General features: G+C 43.1%; 1 protein-coding gene and 1 pseudogene across 6 annotated transcripts in view; one reads left to right on the forward strand and one right to left on the reverse strand.

Annotated features, from left to right (window-relative positions):
• Window positions 1–15,230, reverse strand: part of DNAJC21 (DnaJ heat shock protein family (Hsp40) member C21) — a 33,140-nt gene extending 17,910 nt beyond the window's left edge. For 2 of the 5 annotated variants that reach the window (XM_082453781.1, XM_082453782.1), the window contains exons 1-5: window positions 14,884–15,226; window positions 6,614–6,707; window positions 1,895–2,018; window positions 1,460–1,582; window positions 780–1,084 (exon numbers count right to left, since the gene is read on the reverse strand). In XM_082453781.1, coding sequence (XP_082309907.1) covers window positions 780–1,084; window positions 1,460–1,582; window positions 1,895–2,018; window positions 6,614–6,707; window positions 14,884–14,980 — 743 coding nt within the window. In that variant the 5' untranslated portion in view covers window positions 14,981–15,226. Of the gene's footprint in view, window positions 1–779; window positions 1,085–1,459; window positions 1,583–1,894; window positions 2,019–6,613; window positions 6,708–14,767; window positions 14,785–14,883 lie in introns of those variants that run through there. The other 3 variants (XM_082453783.1, XM_082453784.1, XM_082453785.1) reach the window with 3 other exon arrangements.
• On the forward strand, window positions 3,204–6,597 carry LOC309656856 (riboflavin kinase pseudogene; annotated as a pseudogene). Its single transcript has one exon. The product of its transcript is annotated as a riboflavin kinase pseudogene (transcript).
• Window positions 15,231–18,286: the final 3,056 nt, after the last annotated feature.

The following is an 18,286-nucleotide window of genomic DNA, read 5'->3' on the forward strand; positions in this document are numbered from 1 at the left end:
GTCCGCGCACCGCAACGAAGAGTAGCCCCCGCTCACCGCAACTAGAGAAAGCCCGCGCGCATCAACAAAGACCCAACGCAGCCAAAAATAAAGTAAATAAAATAAATTTATTAAAAAAAAAAAATTCTTCAGGTGGTTTTAAGCCGTAAGTGTCATGTAAAGTGCTAATTTTTCAAAGATGAGGTGGGTAGAACTTTCAAGAAGTGAATAGTTTTTTAAAGAATGCTATAATGCTCTGGACACAATGCCTTTACAGTGACTCAAAACAACAAGACTTTAAAGGCACTGAGATGAACTAAATATCTAAGAGTATACTGACAGAGTAGAGTATTGTGTGGTACTTAAAAGCAGGGCACTGGACTGACTTCTAGGGTCCAATTCCCACCTCTGCAATTTATTAGCTATGTGATCTTGGGCCTCATTTCCTCAAAAGGAAGAGGATAAAAACCAGAACTTACTTCACAGAATTGTTGCAAGAAAAGCACTTACAACAGGGCCTTGTACAGAATGAGAATTCGATTAACGTTAGTTATTATTAAACGTTACAAGAGTCTGAAAAGAATCTCAAGTATAAAGGGCCTCTGAAGGAAAACATCCAACTCAAAAGAAACATTTTTTCACAGTCGATGAAAAGACGTCGTCCAATGCCAGGATGTAAAAGAAAAGGATGAAGGCAGAATGCGGATTAAACCCCCCATGAAAGCACCACGTCGGGTACCCACTGATGCTTCCTGTGACCGGCACCTACTTATAGACAGGGTCCAGCCAGCACCACATACTTGGCCTGCTTTAGCTTCTGCTGCCGCCTCATTGCTTCGGCTTTCCTCGCCTTCTCTGCGTTCTGTTCTTCCACAAGTTTTCGATGAGCCTGCACTCTTCTATCTCTTTTACGGATGAAAGCTACCAGCTGACGGACAAGCTCATTCTTCTCTTTCCGTGCTCTGTCTCGAATCTTTTTGTTCTCTTTTTCCATGGCTCGTTTCTCCCAGCGGTTTGAAGCCTGTCGTGTATCATATTCCTCTTTCCAAGCAAAGTTCTTCTGAGTGCAGAAGCTCTGCCAATAAGCGTAGAAAGGATGGACTACCTAGTGACAAAGAAAATAGGTAAAATGCTAGATTTTTATTTGGATTTCTTTTTTAGTAAGGCAGCAAATATTGCTGCTGCAAAACATCTAACCTCCTTTCTTCATATATACAACTTTACTATTAATCAACAGAGAAGACAGTCCTTTGAAGGCTTTACAAAATAACTCTTCAGAATGAATTAGATGAGGAAATTAATGGAATGGGACCATGATCACTAAATAGTGAAAAGAGCAGAGGTGATCAGGAAAAAAAAGAGAGGAAGAGAGTCACAGTAAAAGACAGAGAACTAGAACCCTTTTTTTAAAAATAAAGAAATGGGGAAAAGATACACTGACAAATGCTAATTACAAAATGGCAATGAATTTTTCTTCTACCGTATCATAGTCACTCTGGGAGTCTCCAAAAGTTGGGAAATCCTCAACATCCTCTTCTAAAGAAGATTCTAGTTCTTCCTTGGCAATCATTTCAAAGACACTACGATACACTGTATAAAAGCCCTAAAAAACAGTAACAGAAACACAAATTCTTAACACTTTTGTAATTTAATTATAGAATAAGATTTTAAAATGCAACATGAAAAACTTTAATGTTACAGAATTACAATCCCAAGCTCGGTCACTGCAAGTACATCTAGTTTTCAACTGAAGGTCTTTATATGCTGACAGTTTAAATATGAAGGCTCTGTTTTTCAGTTTCCAAAATGAACATTCTTTCACCTTCTATTGTAGAATAATTTTAAGAATTCTCTTTGCATTTGAGAGTCTTACTTAAGTGCCTGATAAGAAATTATCAGTGAGTTCATTTCTTACCTTTTCATCATCTCCATAACCAGAGTAACAGGTCACAGTGAAATAGTGAAGCAAATCTAAGCTGTCATCTTGATACTCTCCATCAAGCCCACCTTTAAGCAGAGCCTCTCTATGATTATCATACCTAAACAAAAAAAATTAGCGACATCAGTGAAGGCTGAATAAATAAAAATTCAAAAGGATTCCTTACTCTGAAACAGTCAAAATATAATTATTGTAGGGCTTCCCTGGTGGCGCAGTGGTTGAGAATCTGCCTGCCAATGCAGGGGACATGGGTTCGAGCCCTGGTCTGGGAAGATCCCATATGCCGCGGAGCAACTGGGCCCGTGAGCCACAATTACTGAGCCTGCGCGTCTGGAGCCTGTGCTCCGCAACAAGAGAGGCCGCGATAGTGAGAGGCCCATGCACCGCGATGAAGAGTGGCCCCCGCTTGCCACAACTAGAGAAAGCCCTCGCACAGAAACGAAGACCCAACACAGCCATAAATAAATAAATTAATTAATTAAAAAAAAAGAAAGATGAAATTATTAAAAAAAATAATAATAATTATTGTACATTTTAACGTGGTCAACCCACAACCAAAAAATCTGAAGAAAAATATCAACAGGCAAAGACTTAATAATCTTTCATAGAAGTGCTGATTAAAACTATGACTGCAACTCCCAGTACGTTACAGGCAGTATACGGTACTAGCCAATACGAAGAGGGGAATTTAATGAGTCAGGGAATGTCCATGACTCTCCCAGAAAGGTAGCTGCACTTTCACACGAAAGAGACCTTACTAAATAAGACAGTAGTGGACATCATCTGGTCCACAGACTAATTACACATTTGGGATCTGGGAATTTACCAACATGGACCAGAATAAAACTCTTCTAATGTTTATGTAAACAATCTAGGAGCTTCACACACATACAACTGCCCCTCACTCTGTAAAGTTAGTTATTACTCTCGTTTGATATAACAGGAAATTGAAGCTCAGCAATATTACATAACATTGTCCACAGTCATAAAGCCAATAAGCAGCCGCGCTAGAATGCAAAACCACGTGTCCTGCACCAGAAGGCCCATGCTCCTCGCCACTGTGCAGTACTGCCTCCAGATGACAGGAGAGTTAATAGGCAGGGCCTTTAAACAAAAAGACAAGGGAATCCTCGGGACAAGAAAACAACCTAAGATCTAGAGAAGAGCTAGAGCAAAAGGAAGGCAGGAAAGAATTTCAAAGTTTCCAAAGGAAGGCAAAAGCATTTCTAAGGCCAGATTTCCAAATTCCTCAGAGGAGAAAAATTTAGGATTCTCTGATTTTTATTTTTGGCTGTGTTGGGTCTTCGTTTCTGTGCGAGGGCTTTCTCTAGTTGCGGCGAGTGGGGGCCACTCTTCATCACGGTGCGCGGGCCTCTCACTATCGCGGCCTCTCTTGTTGCGGAGCACAGGCTCCAGACGCGCAGGCTCAGTAGTTGTGGCTCACGGGCCTAGCTGCTCCGCGGCATGTGGGATCTTCCCAGACCAGGGATCGAACCCGTGTCCCCTGCATTGGCAGGCAGATTCTCAACCACTGCGCCACCAAGGAAGCCCGGATTCTCTGATTTTTATATAAAAGATAATTTAATAAGAATTTTCCTCCAGACGCAGCCTCTGAGTCGCCCGGCACCTTCTGTTCGGTCAGTGGCGTGAGGGTCTCGCCGAGGCATGCGGTCCGCACGGCTCGGCCCGTTGTACGCCCGTGCGCTCTCCCGCCAGGCCGGACTGCGGAGCTCCCGCCCGTGTCCCCCGGCTGGTCCAGGGGGTCCAGGTACCGCTTTGATGGCGGCTCGGCCAGACGCACGGACTGGACCGCAGCCCGCACCCCGAGCGGACGGCGTCACGAGGCACCTGCCGTACTTCTGCCGCGGCCAGGTGGTGCGGGGCTTCGGTCGCGGCCCCAAGCACCTGGGCATCCCTACAGCTAACTTTCCTTAACAAGTAGTAGATAATCTTTCGGCTGATGCATCCACTGGCATATATCATGGTTGGGCCGGTGCTGGAAGTGGAGACGTCCTTAAGACGGTGGTGAGCATAGGATGGAACCCATACTACAAGAATACAAAACGTCCGTGGAAGCTCGTATCGTGCATATTTCAAAGAGGACGTCTATGGGGAACTTCTCGCTACCTCAGACCAGAAAAGAACTGTGATTCTTTAGTCACTTATTTCAGCAATTCACGGTGACATTGAGGAAGCTAAGAAACGACTAGATTTACTAGAACATTTGAAACTCAAAGAAGACAACTTCCTCCAGGTTCCTAAAAGCAAAATAATGAATGGCCACTGATGGAAAAGCATCTTATTTATTCATTCACTGTTTTCTCATATTTTACTCCTCATAACTCTACAGTCCCATCTTGGTTATATTTTAAAAATCAGACATTTTCCTACAGCTGTGAATTAAACAGCACAATGTAGTTACCATATTATGTTCCAGATGTTCAATTAAACCCATCATGTTACAGTACTAAAAAGGTTCATTTTAAAAATCAAGATTCTTTTTTATGTAATATGTTGATTAAAATGTACCATTAGAAAGGCCTTAAGTGTTTTATAATGGGAATGAAATATATATAAATACGGGTAACAGGCAAGTCACTAGTTTGAGATGAGAACTATAATTCTCATGGTAAAATTCTAGCATGCATGTACCTGGATAGCATGCTCTGCTAGTCAGAAGGCTTATAAAAGTAACTATATTAAGCAGAGGTTTGACAGTTTATTACAAACCTAAGGGGAAAAGTCCAGACTTCGTATTTTTGATATTTTGTGCATTTATATATTATTATAGACATGAGGACTTGTGAAATTTCATTTTAGTTAGTCATTTCCTTTAAGGGCTCAAATCACTGTACTATGTTCCATTTTTGTTACAGCTGCCTCAGTTCTAATTGGTCTGGACTCTCTCCCTATTATTTTTTTGTTTTTCTTTTAAAACAGTAAAATGAGTGTTTTTCGAATCTCTAGTTCTCATTTTTGTGTTGTAAAACACTTCTCTCTTTTTAAGAGTAGATGTTCTTCAACATTTTTCTTAACCTTTGTTTCCTGTAAACAATTGTCAGTGTCAGCTCTTCCATTCAGAATATCCAACTCTACATTTACAAAATGTAGAGTTTTCATCTGCGTCTGTATCTGCCATCCCATCCCTTCACTATATGAACAGTGATTAAGCGCATATCTTTTGCATTATAGAAAAAACACCCAAAAGTTCATCTGTAGGTTTCCTCAAAGTTTAAACGAACACCTAGCATTTCATTTATCTATATCAGTTTCTTAAACAACACAAAATACTTGTTTCCCTCTCAGGGAAACTATTTAAGAGCCAACTAAACTATGAACTACAAAGTTATTTGTTTTTAATGTGATTATATGTTCCTGAGCAAATCAAACTGTTGTAGTTGTGTGTGCACAATGTAATTTAAGGCTAAAGAGTGCTACCTAGAAGATAATTTTAAAGATAACTCATTATAAAACCATTTTCCCCTAATCTGCATAAATGAGAGAACTGATTTTAACAAAACTGTTTATATAACATTTAGACGAACATCTAAAGCTAATGTTGGAGAAGGGGGAAGCAGGAATAAATTCAGTTGGATTGTTTGACTTTTTGGTGTATGAATTTATGGCAAACAATGTAGTATGTGTCTTTTTCATTTCTTCTTTATAGAAATACTTTGAAAATGTAATTTAATGTTAGAAATCCTATACTTGAAAGAAGCCTCAATTATCAGTGGTTCTATGAAACAAAGTTAAAAACAAACATGGAAAGTGTAAAAAAGATTTGTGTTTGTGTGAGTAGCTTGCGACAGATTGTGTCCTCATTAAGTGTGAAAATTCTTTGATATTGTCACCTTACATTTTGTTAAATAACTATTGCTTTTGAAAAGCCTATAGTGTGTGGTTTAGGAGTTAGTTAATAGTGTCTACATTTTTTAAAGTTTTATATTATTTATATATTATAAGAAATTGCAGTAGGGCCATTTTCGATTAGTCAGTGTTTTCAGGCCTTGAAATAAATCTTGACCAAGTGAAAAAAAAAAAAGAATTTTCTTTACAGCCTTTCTCTCTTGACAGCTGGCCGTGCTTGTATGCTACCACACAGAAGACTTGCACGGGTGAACTGAACACCCACCTGCTCTGTGGGATCTTGCACAGTTATGTCAGGACTTTGTAGCAAAAAGTTCACTGAGAATCTGGAAACCCAGAACTTCAAACGCAGAAATTTTTGTTTGGAAATGGCATTAAATGATCAGGTCATCCTGAGTTAAAGAATCTGTCATAGATGTAGAAGCTTAACTCAATTTCTTATAGAAAGTAGTTCTTGGGAAAATATTACAATTCTTGATGAAAACACTGTATCTGTTTTTTAAGGAAAAGTCAACATTCTTCCTTTTCTGACATCAGTAAATTTGTCAGACATCAAAAAGACCTTATTCAAAGACAAGGCACTTCATAAGTATCAAAATTAAAACTATCTACGATTGCCAAGCTTTGTGTTTCATCGTCTATAATATCAGAGTTGGAGTAATCATCTCTAAGGTTCCTTCCTACCAACACACTGCATTTTATATAATGAATATGTGACTGGTGCTTCAGAACACACCCCAAACCATTTAACATATTAAATCTTTTAAAAACCCTCTGTTGACCATTCTTCCCAACAAGATCCACAAGGAAGGACAGCGTGATGCTCACCATGCTCTTTCCTGAGGGTCGCTCAACACGTCATACGCTGCTTGGATTAGTTTAAATTGCTCAGCTGCTTCTGCGGCATTATCCAGATTTTTATCTGTTAAAATAAAGGCACAGAAATTCAGTCATCAAAAAAGTAAAGGACAGGGGCTTCCCTGGTGGCGCAGTGGTTGTGAATCTGCCTGCCAATGCAGGGGACACGGGTTCGAGCCCTGGTCTGGGAGGATCCCGCGTGCCGCGGAGCAACTGGGCCCGTGAGCCACAGTTACTGAGCCTGCGCGTCTGGAGCCTGTGCTCTGCAACAAGAGAGGCCGCGATACTGAGAGGCCCGCACACCGCAATGAAGAGTGGCCCCCCGCTTGCCATAGCTGGAGAAAGCCCTCGTGTGAAAACGAAGACCCAACACAGCCATAAATAAATAAAAATTTTAAAAAAATTAAAAAAAGTAAAGGACAGACTCTAAACGGGACCTCTTCCATCAGAAATGCCATAAATAGATGAGTGTACAAAAAACGAAGAAAAACAACTAAGGAAAAACAGAGAAAACGGATGACAGCTGATAATCAGGATCTGTTATAAGTGTCAACTTGAGTAGAAATTTCATGCTTTTCTCTAAATCTCAGTGCATCACTGAGCACTCAACCTGGATATCCACAAATAGAAAATGCTGAGTAGTACACATTTTATTTTTAGAAGGAGTAAAATATATAAATCAATCATTTATAGAAAGGCTGTTACTATTCAGTGCTAGATTATGTTTAATCCATCTTTACCACCATCCTTAAGGTTTTCTTTCTTATCAGCATATACCAAAATAAATCTCATAGAAAGTTTAAAAACTATGTACTAACTAATTACTTTTACTTTAGTTATACTTCCTTAACCGTGGAATTCAGAAAGCATCTTTGCCTCAGGGTGGTAGCCAGCTTCCAAGATGGCCCCCAAGGACCCCCACCTCCTGGCATTCACGCCCTGTGTGGTCCCCTCCCATGGTACCGGGGTTGGTCTCTGTGACCGAAAGCAGGTGGCAGGAGTGGTGACGGTACAGGACATTACTTCCAAGATTAGATCATGAAAGACTGTAGTTTGCATCTTGGGCGCTCGCTCTCTCTTGGATCACTGGGAGTAGCCAGCTGCCACAGCATGACACTCCAGTGGTCCATGAGAAGCCCACGTGGTGAAGAATGGAGGCCTCCAGCCCACAGCCAACAAGGAACTGAGGCCCGCCATTACTATGGGGGTGAGCTTGAAAGTGGGTTTTCCCAGACAGTGGTGATTCAACCTGGTGAGAAACCTTGAGCCAAGCCACCCAGCTACACCATTCTGATTCTGATCCCCAGAAACTGTGTGAGTCCGTATTATGAAAATATTTGCTAAAAAAAAAGAAAATATTTGCTGTTTGTTGTTTTAAGCCCTAAGTTTTCGGTAATTTTTACACAGCAATAGATAACTCATACACTCAGAAAGCAAAATATTTTGAACCTACTATGGAGTACATCAATGTTCTTTAAGCTACAACTCAATATTTGCCTCTAAGAAAAAAAATATGACAGAAGCAGTCTTAAAACAAGGCCCTCAAGGGTATCCTACCTCCTCTTTTCAGATACCATTACACAGCCCCCAGTCCTTCAAGCGGGCTTCTGCTCAACAACTGACACGGACAACACCTTCTCAAGTGCAGCAATTTGCCACAGATCTCTTTACTAAGATGCTTTAACACAAAAAGCTTTAGATACAGAATCATGCTCCCTCGGAATTAAAAAATAAAGTAAGAAACAGAAACAAAAAAAACTCCATCACAGGAGCCTCGCTGTATAATACAACGCAGGTCTGACTCCCCTTCCACAGAGCAGCCCATGGGTCATCTCCTAGTCTACCTCTTCCCTGGACTAAATCTCCCATTTCTTATGCACACTCTAATACCCTCTACTTCAAATGCAGTCAAAGACAGTGATCAACAAGGAGCCATTCATTAATTCCTTAACATTCTACTTCTAATCACTATAGCTAATTATATTAGCTTTTAGCAACAATATCACAGTATAGGTGACAAAGTTTCAAGTATTTTTCATATTAATTACTGACAAGAGGCACTTCCTTGGTGGCACAGTGGTTAAGAGTCCACACTCCCAATGCAGGAAGCCGTGGTTCAATCCCCGGTCAGGGACCTAGATCCCACATGCGTGCCGTAGCTAAGAGTTTCCTGCCACAACTAAGACCCGAAGCAACTAAATAAATAAATAAATAATTTTTAAAAAATCCCTGACAAGCCAATATAACTGTATAACAAATATTTTTTTAACTCAGATATAGTACTCAATCCATTCTGTGGCAGATACTAAAGGTTAGATCATCCAACACCTCTCCCTCCTTTCTCTCTTGCAGCCTTTACTGTGGAGGCTGGATAAGCTAAAAAATAAGCAAGTATTTTAGCTTATGCAGCCTCCCTTGCTGCTAGGAAGGGTCGTGACACAGTTCTGACCAGTGAGATGAAAGCAGAAGTCTATTAGTGTATTTTCTTTCCTTCCTCTTTTTGTCTTGTACATGGACATGAGAGCTGGAGCTTCAGCAGCCATCTTGAGACCATGAAGGAAAAGTCAAGAGATTCACAGTGACATTACTTAGCCACTGAAACAATGCCAGCAGGCACCTACCTCCAAGCCTCCCTGTGGTGAGAAAAATAAATTCTTAACCTACTAAGCCACTGTGGCTAGGTTTTCCATTATTTCCAATGCATACTATCAAATTCCATCTTGTTGTGGCCCTGCTGCAATTGGATTCTAAACACAAGACACCCAGTATCCTGTTTTGATAATTTTAGATTTAATTATTTTAGATTTTTATTACTACTCTGTGGCAAATACTACTAGTTGCCTACTCGAGATCCATTCTCCTCTTCCTCCTAACAAGACCTGATTTTGATCACAGTGGTAATACACACACTTAAAAAATTCACCTCCCCAGACTTTCTTGAAGTTGGGGTTGTCGGGTGACCCAGTTTTAGCCAATCAGATACAAACACAAATCTACTAAGTGAAGCTTCTAGGAGAAGACTGTTTCTCCTGATGAAAGGGATGGGCCTAGGTGGCACTCACCTTATGCCCTTAACTCATCCCCCGTGTCCTGCCCAAAGCCCGGGTGCACTGCCTGCAGGCAGATTATGAGGACTGAGGCAGAGACTGCTAGTTCATCCCCTTCTTCCGGTAACAACTGAATCCTAATTTTATGGGGGCACCTGATCCTCCAAAGAAAGACTCCATTTCCAGTCTCCCTTGAAGGTTGGCATGACCATGTGACTAAGCTCCGGTCAATAAAATCTATAAAAGTATTCTGTGGTGGCTTTTAAGACTTCCTTGAAAGGCAACCAGCACACACTCTGTCCCTGCTTTATCCTTTCCTCCTCCACACTGCTGCCTGGGATCCCCTGCTGCCGTTTCAGACGCTGAGTGAGGCCTCATCTGACAGCTGCTGAGCAGAAGCCAAGGACCTCACGGAGGAGACCTGCTGCACTGGGGCCCACCTGCCTCTCTCTGCACCTCCACATGAGAGTAATGAACTTCTCTGAGGCTTAACTGCTTACACTTGATGCAAGGACTCAAGTCTTATGGTCAGGATGATGGAGCAGGTCTTCGATGGCTTCATCAAGCAGCTGGAGCTACCAAGATGGGCCACCTCTGGATTTCTTGCTACATGAAGAAAATAAAATGACTCTTTGTTTTGACCACAATTGCCAGTTTCCTGTCACGTGCAGCTGAACACAATCCTGATATGTCTCCACGGTGATAGTCCAGCTCATGACTTCTATGTCTTCATCAAATCATTAATAACATTTTGGTCAGATAAACAAAAAAGCATAGTTCAAATAGCTAGCTAGTAGGAAGCAGCTGCATAGCACAGGGAGACCAGCTCGGTGCTTTGTGACCACCTAGAGGGATGGGATAGGGAGGGTGGGAGGGAGAAGCAAGAGGGAAGAGATATGGGGATATATGTATACATATAGCTGATTCACTTTGTTATGTGGCAGAAACTAACACAACATTGTAAAGCAATTATACTCCAATAAAGATGTTAAATTAAAAAAAAAAAAAAATTAAAGCAGAAAGGCAGAAAAAGCCAGCAACTAAATCTCCTGACATGAGACAAAAAAGGTGACTGTTTGGGGTGGTAAGTGGGTGGTTCTTCTTCACCTTTTAATCTGTACTGTACTTTGTTGTCCTGTTTCTTCCCACTCCCTTCTTTCCTCCCTCAAAGAAGTCTGGTAAGAGCTAAAGCTTTTAAACATAAAAAACCCAACAATGGGGGCTTCCCTGGTGGCGCAGTGGTTGAGAATCTGCCTGCTAATGCAGGGGACACGGGTTCGAGCCCTGGTCTGGGAAGATCCCACATGCCACGGAGCAGCTGGGCCCGTGAGCCACAACTACTGAGCCTGCGCGTCTGGAGCCTGTGCCCCGCAACGGGAGGGGCCGCGATAGTGAAAGGCCCGCGCACCGCGATGAAGAGTGGCCCCCACTTGCCGTAACTAGAGAAAGCCCTCGCACGAACCGAAGACCCAACACAGCCAAAAATAAATAAATAAATAAAATAAAGTAGCTATAAAAAAAAAAAAAAAACAAAAACCCAGCCTTCTGTGGCTGTGAGATACTGGCAGAGGAGTTTGGAAGACTGCCATTCTTACACACACACATACACACACACGCACACACACACACACACAGAGTAGCAATGGTAATTCATATTAAAAAAAAAAAAAAAAACAACCAACAATGTACCATCTGAAAGTAAGATCTAATCACTTACTGGAGCTTCTTTTTTAACAAGTTTTTTCAATCTGTCATATGGCTTTTTATTTCACTTAAATATACTTGTAACTGGTTGAATAGGGGGTTGAACATGACTGTAGTTAACAAGCAATCATAAAAAATGGAAAGTCCACCTTAAATATTAGCCAAATGCAACGCCACAGGTATTGCATATCCAGTCATTAAAGTTTAAAAGGCATTCTCATACTATCCTCTGTGCTTTTCTCTTGATCCATTCACACCGTCTTCCACTTTGTCCCAAACGTTTTTACACTACCTTCTAGAACATTTCATGGACTGTGCCTTTTAAGTCCTGCCTTGACTGAAGCCAGGTTCCCTGAGAACACCACTTCCCTACAGGCCTCTCGGGCTCCAGCACAGCTGTCATACAGCAGGTCTGGTGGTAAAGCTGACGCCCTCCTGGTCACTGATTCTCTATTCACCCCTGAGGACAAACCAGCACTCCATCGAGATTCAGACCATCTGGCCATCTCTCCGTCTTCCCGTCCTTCTCACTGTCCACTCGCCTCCCAACTGCTCCCCCTACTCGCTGAGGATTTCAGCACGTGACTCAGTCTCCACCCCCAGGTCCTATCGTCATCCTAGTCATGTCAGTGTCCCTGGACCTACTGGTCTCCCTACCTCCAGCCTTGCCCGCTCCAATCCATTCTCCCCACTACAGCCAGAGAGATACTAGAAAAATACAAACCTATCATTTCCCCTGCTTCCAACCCATCAATGCTTCCCAACGCCCTTAGGTTAAAACCCAATCTGCCTAATGCAGGTTACCACAACCTTCAAGACCCGGCCCCTGCTCACCTGGGCAGGCTCACCTCTTTCCCTTCCTAGACTCTGCCGTGCCCTCTCTTGCCTTCCACCTCCCGTATTCCCTGTGTTCCCGCTTTGGGTCTCAACCTAGATGTCACTTCTTCAGGGATGCACATCTATCCCACCCACTAGAAAACCCAGTCCAGATTGGTACATGTGCTCATAAGCACCTTGTATTTGCCCTCATACTGCCCTTATCTCACTGGATGAAAAGTGACTGCTTTCCTCTGTGTCTCCCAGAAGACAGCAGGGCCAGCAGGGCAGGGACCACTCCTGTCTCGTTCCACAGTAAGGTGTTCAGGGAACAGTCATCAGATGAATTACTGAAAGCCTGGCTTTCACAAGGAGTGACCTCACTACGCAGTGCTATTGACCCTACTGGAAATTATTCTCAGTTCCTCAATAACAGAAATAAAGGTAATCTCTTTCTTTTTTAACAATGAAAATGGGCAGCCTTTCTATATGAGGTACATATTAGTCTTTGAAGCACAGCCTATATGTCACCTAACATCTAACACAGTACCTTACACACAGAATGAAATTAAACATTTGCTGAGTGTCAGACTGAACAAATTAATGAGCCAGCAAAGCAAAGCATATCAAAATCATGTGTCTCCTGGGACAGTATTTATCCCTTATATGTACAGGCATTTTCAAACCAAGATATTTAGGATGTTACGAATTCTGATGACATTCAAAGAAGCTATTCACATTTAGTTCCTAACACATTTGGTTTCAAAGTAGTTAACTGATATTTTAGTAACATTTGCCTTCTTCTTTGCACTGATTTCCAACTAGTCACCAAATCTGGTAACTTTTCTCTTGCAACTTCTCTTCATCCCAGGCCTTACCCCTCCCACTGACCCCAAGCCTAGTTTTGGCCCATCGGTGCCCAAGGCGGACGGACTCTACCTGACTTCTTTCTCCACCCCTACTCATAGTACTAACCTGCCTTCATAGCACCTTCCCAAGACATCTTAATAAAACCAGCCTCAACTCTCCACTATTGGATAAACAAATTTCACAGTCCTTTGCCTAACATTCAAAGCCCTTTACAATCTAATCTCAAACTACTACTCAAAAACGTTTTAATACTGTCATCAAAATTATATATGCACTTGGTGACAAGCATTAATCCTCTTTCCCACTCTTTCCCACCCAGAGTCAACAAATTCTTAACTCGATTTCTAACGGTAACCCCTATTACTCTAAGAATATGCCTCTACACTAATTTTGGACCTATTAATTTTGGATATAGCGAGTGACTTCTTAATGAACATTTAGCTCATTTACCTCTTCCCTTCCAATATACATCAGATTTTTTTTTAGTTCCTCTGTTGGTCATCATTACAACTTTAAGCAACAAACCCATACCTTTATTTCCTGTTCCATCAACTATAACCATTACCTTCTGACTTTGGGTCCCAAGCCCTCCCTTCAGCTCTTCTCTCGACCCATATTTTCAGACTTCCGATAAACACTGCCTTCGGTCGAACTGTGCCCTAGGCCATCTTTGGGCCACACGGTGCTCTTTCCCATACTGTTATGTTCACTTCTCTCAATCCCATTCCTCCAGGATCCAGCTAACGGCTAGACTCCTCTGCCAAGGGGGAGCCTCACTGCCTCTCAGTACATAGTGAAAACTCCCTGCTCTGAATCCCTGGGGCAGTTATTAGTTGTTCCATCAACACAACTACCAATTATATATGCTATGCTATTCTGTTTGCATTTGTATTTAACTTTTCGTGTGTGTAAGGCATGTTTTCCAAACAAGACTCTGAGGTCTCCATCTTAGCATTTCAGAGACTCTAGAAACATGCTTACTGACTAATACTAATACGAAAGCCTCTTATAAACCTCAAAAAGCTGAGATTCAAATACTGTCTTAGTTCCCCGGTCTAGAAGATCAAATTACTTCACGACGGTCACAAAGGCCTGGACTACACAACCCAATACAACATCCAAAGGAAGCATACTTCTAAGTAAACACATGAACTTCACTCGGGAAGATACTCAAAATTCTTAATCTGCAGAACATCCGAAGTCAAGTACAGGGTCACTCAGCCTATCAAAAGAGGGGAAAAAATCATAGCTATTTAAAAGACATGTCACTAGCTCCTTTGTCTTAAGTAGCTGGGATTCCTTGATGAAGTTAAGAGCAACTTTAATGTTTCTTCCCCGAGGAGAAGCCCGGGGAAGCCGAACTGCAGGGGAGTCCAGCGAGGGACAAGCCCGAGGCAGGACTGGGTTAAGAGCTCGCGACTCCTCCCCGCTCGGGGCCGTCTGCGAAGGAGTGGGAGGAGCAGGGAAGTCTCTAGGATGTTCATCTTTCCCCATCCAGTGGCCACGCGGGAACCGGGGCGGGGGGCGTCTAGGAAGGGACGAGGTGCTCGGGGCTCGAGTGAAGCCTGGGGGTGGAGGGCTGCGTCCACCGGGGAGCCGAGGACGCTCATCGCCAGGACTGCGCAGGGGCCACCTAGCCGGGCGCCGGGTTGGGCGCCGGCCCGATTTCCAGGGCGAGCGGAGTTACCGAGCGGGCAGCTCCGGACACAGCCAGGTCCCTGGAGTTACCCTAGGGAGAGGGGTGAGAAAGGTCGCGAGGGTCGAGGCTTCTGCGAGGGGCCACGGCGGCTGCGGAGTAGTTACCCGGGTGCCATTTCAGGGCCAGCTTCCGATAGGCCTTCTTGAGCTCCTCCTCGCTGGCGTCGCGCCGCACCCCCAGCGCCTCGTAGTGACACTTCATCGCCCGGCCGGGCGCGGGGCTCAGGCCGGGGCCCGGGGCGGGGCCGGTGCCCGGGCCCGGGCCGAAGTGGTGGTGGTGGCGCCGGTGGTTCTCGCCTGTGGCAGGAGCCCGGCGCCCGCACCGGGCCAGCCAGCGAGCGCGGCGGCAGCGACGGCGGCACGGGGCGACGGCGGCGCGCGGCGGCGAAAGGCGGCGCCGGCTGCGGCACGCGGGAGCGCGGAGGGGGTGTTGCCGGAGGCCGCGGCTCCGCATGGGCTGGGGGAGGACCCTGTTCCGGAAATAGCCGCGCAGGAGGGAGGCGGAGCCGCGGCGGGAGGGAGGCGGGGCCACGGGAGGCGGGGCCACGGTGGGTGTCATTGTGAGGGACACAGAGGGCAGTCAGAGTGACACCAACTTGACAGCCGACCTGAGAGCTGAGATAGGAGTCTCATGGGATGAGATTCTGGAAAACATCTTGTGGTTCTTTAATGTGAGCCCCGCTTTTACAGATGAGGACACTCAGGCAAGTGGTTTGCTCAAGCCTCCCCAACCAATCAGTGGCAGGATTCGGTTGGATCGAATCCAGGTTTTTTAACTCTTTTCAGTTATCTTCGGTTACCACTTAATGAGATCTCTAATATTGCTTGTCCTGACCAATGTGCATGAGAAATAAGAGTAAATGACTTAAACTGAAACAATTTAAGAGCGAAGCATCAACACGTTTTGAAGTAACATAGTACTAAATGTTTCACCACCAATGTGAACGAAATTGTGCTGATCCACCCATCCATCACTCTTTAATCCTAACCTTCTGGCCTCTAAACCTACATTTCCAAGATTGGTTTACTTTAAGAATGAAGTAAGGGAATTCCCTGACAGTCCAGTGGTTAGGACATGGCGCTTTCACTGCCAAGGGCCCGGGTTCCATCCTGGTCAGGGGAACTAAGATCCCACAAGACCAGCGGGCCGCCCAAAAAAAAAAAAAAAATGCAGTTAAGAGATAGTATTTAACCAATAGGTTTTGGTTGATCTAATTGATACACTGTGTTATGGGATGTAAGATCTGAACAACTGTTCCAAGCAATTTGGTAAGGTGTCAAAATAGTATCCTAATTGTCGTTAAGATGCCTCAGTATAGGGCTTCCCTGGTGGCACAGTGGTTAAGAGTCCTCCTGCCAATGCAGGGGACATGGGTTCGAGCCCTGATCCGGGAAGATCCCACATGCCACGGAGCAACTAAGCCCGTGCGCCACAACTACGGAGCCGGCGCTCCAGAGCCCGTGCTCCACAACGAGAAGCCACCGCAATGAGAAGCCCACGCACCACAACAAAGAGTAGCCCCCGCTCACTGGAACTAGAGAAAGCCCGCACACAGCAACAAAGACCCAACACAGCCAAAAATAAATAAAAATTTTTTAAAAAATGCCTCAGTACACCAGAATATTTCACTATAATGTGGAATGTTTACATATATGTTAGATGTAGGCTGTCTTTGTCAACCATGTACAGTTAGAGAGAAGGGCTGGCTCTGTTGCTAACAAATATCTATTGTACAGGGTTGGGTATCCAAAGTTTAGGAAGCTGTCCCTTTCTTCCCTAATACCCTACCCCCTGCACAATCAAAACCAACCAACTCTTAAACCTCAAGTTTCTAGGCACAACACTGTCCAACCAACTCACTACTCAAAATTCATACTTGCCTCTTTTCCAAAGAAGGAAGATACTATATGGTCTTGGATTGTAAATTGGTAATAGGTAGGGATTGAGAAGTTTGAGTTCAATGAAAAACAGGACCTTTCCCCATCTGAGAATGGAATTAGGGGAGGGGGGGTTGGACAAAAAGTGAAAAAACAAAGTACTTTTTTCTTCCTCCAACTCCATCTGGTTTTGCTACCTCTTTTTTCCCTCCTGAGGGAAAAAGGGATCTATTTTTACTTATAACATTGTATCAAAATTTGAAGACAATTACACTGCATATAAATTTCAGTCTAAAGAAAGATCTTCACTAAACAAGCTGACTTCTAAATGAACATGGACTTGGGAGATGAGGAATTCTCATTCAAATGAGTTATCCATATAAATGATTACGAAAGGGAAATATACAGCTAATTTTCATCCTATATTCTATCGCTTAAATAATGGCCTTTTTTCCCCTGCACTTAACCAGATTTGCCTTTCATTAGCCACATACAAGTATTGAATATTTCAAGTGACCCTCTGACTTGAATTACTTAAATTTCAAGGTTAAGTAGCTTAACTTAGACTATTGCAAGATAAAGTAGCCTAATTATACACTCAAGGCCTTTCTTAGCAGAAAATTAGGAAAAAGTGAAATGGAAAAACTGACCATTCTGCCTACAGACAGATCTAAAATAAAGACAAAATTAAAACCCAAGTGACAAACTAAGAAAGATGTCTAGAAAAACCTCACTATATAAAAGAGCCCTTACCAATTCATGTAACTACCACACAAAAGAAAACCCAGTATGTAGCCAAAAAACAGTATTCATTTTTTTACCTATCAAATTGACAAAGATTATCTCAGCAAGGGTGTAAGGAAATGAACACTAACCTCTGGTGAGGTACAATATTTAGGGGAACAAGTTCATAATTTTTGACCAGAGTTCTACTTATAGGAAACCACAAATATTGTACAAAATATCTATAGAAAGTTTGCTGCAAGCACCTATAGCAGAAAAAGATAAAACTGAAATACTCCTATATCCAACAAGGGACTGCTTAGATAGCTGTGACAGAGTGGAATAGTATGGAATTACTAATCACGTTGCAGAAAGACAGGAGAAAATGATTAGCATGAAATTAGTGGGTGACAAAACACCACATGCATGACCCCTATCCCTGGCCACTTGCACCCAGAATCTTGTCTTTCCATTACTAATCGACTTCCAGGGTGGTAAGCCCAGCGCCCTCTTTACTTCAAGTAAAGTTCTTTCGTAACAGGAGAAATTCAAATCTTCTGGTGCCCTCTTAACAACTGTCCTGTCTTTCTTCCTTTTACTGTTAATTTGGTAAGTAATTTACAGGCACTGCTTCTAAATTAAATTTGTAATCTACAAAAAGCTTTCAACACATATATTAACTCATCTGATTTGCAAAACCTAAGTATTTTTAGCATACATTTTCAAGGTAAGAAAACAAGATGAGAGGTTGGCTTTTCTGGGGCCTCACTGATTTCTGACACAGGGACTCAAACCTCAGTAAGATGCTTTCCCTTCTAGCAGTCTACCCCAACTTTACCATCTGAAACTATGCTCTCAAAGTGCCTAATGCTGCTTTACATGTAATAATGATCCAATAAATCTGTTT

Source organism: Balaenoptera physalus (assembly GCF_965194825.1).
Source record: "Balaenoptera physalus genome assembly, chromosome: 3".
Classification (NCBI taxonomy): Eukaryota; Metazoa; Chordata; class Mammalia; order Artiodactyla; family Balaenopteridae; genus Balaenoptera; species Balaenoptera physalus.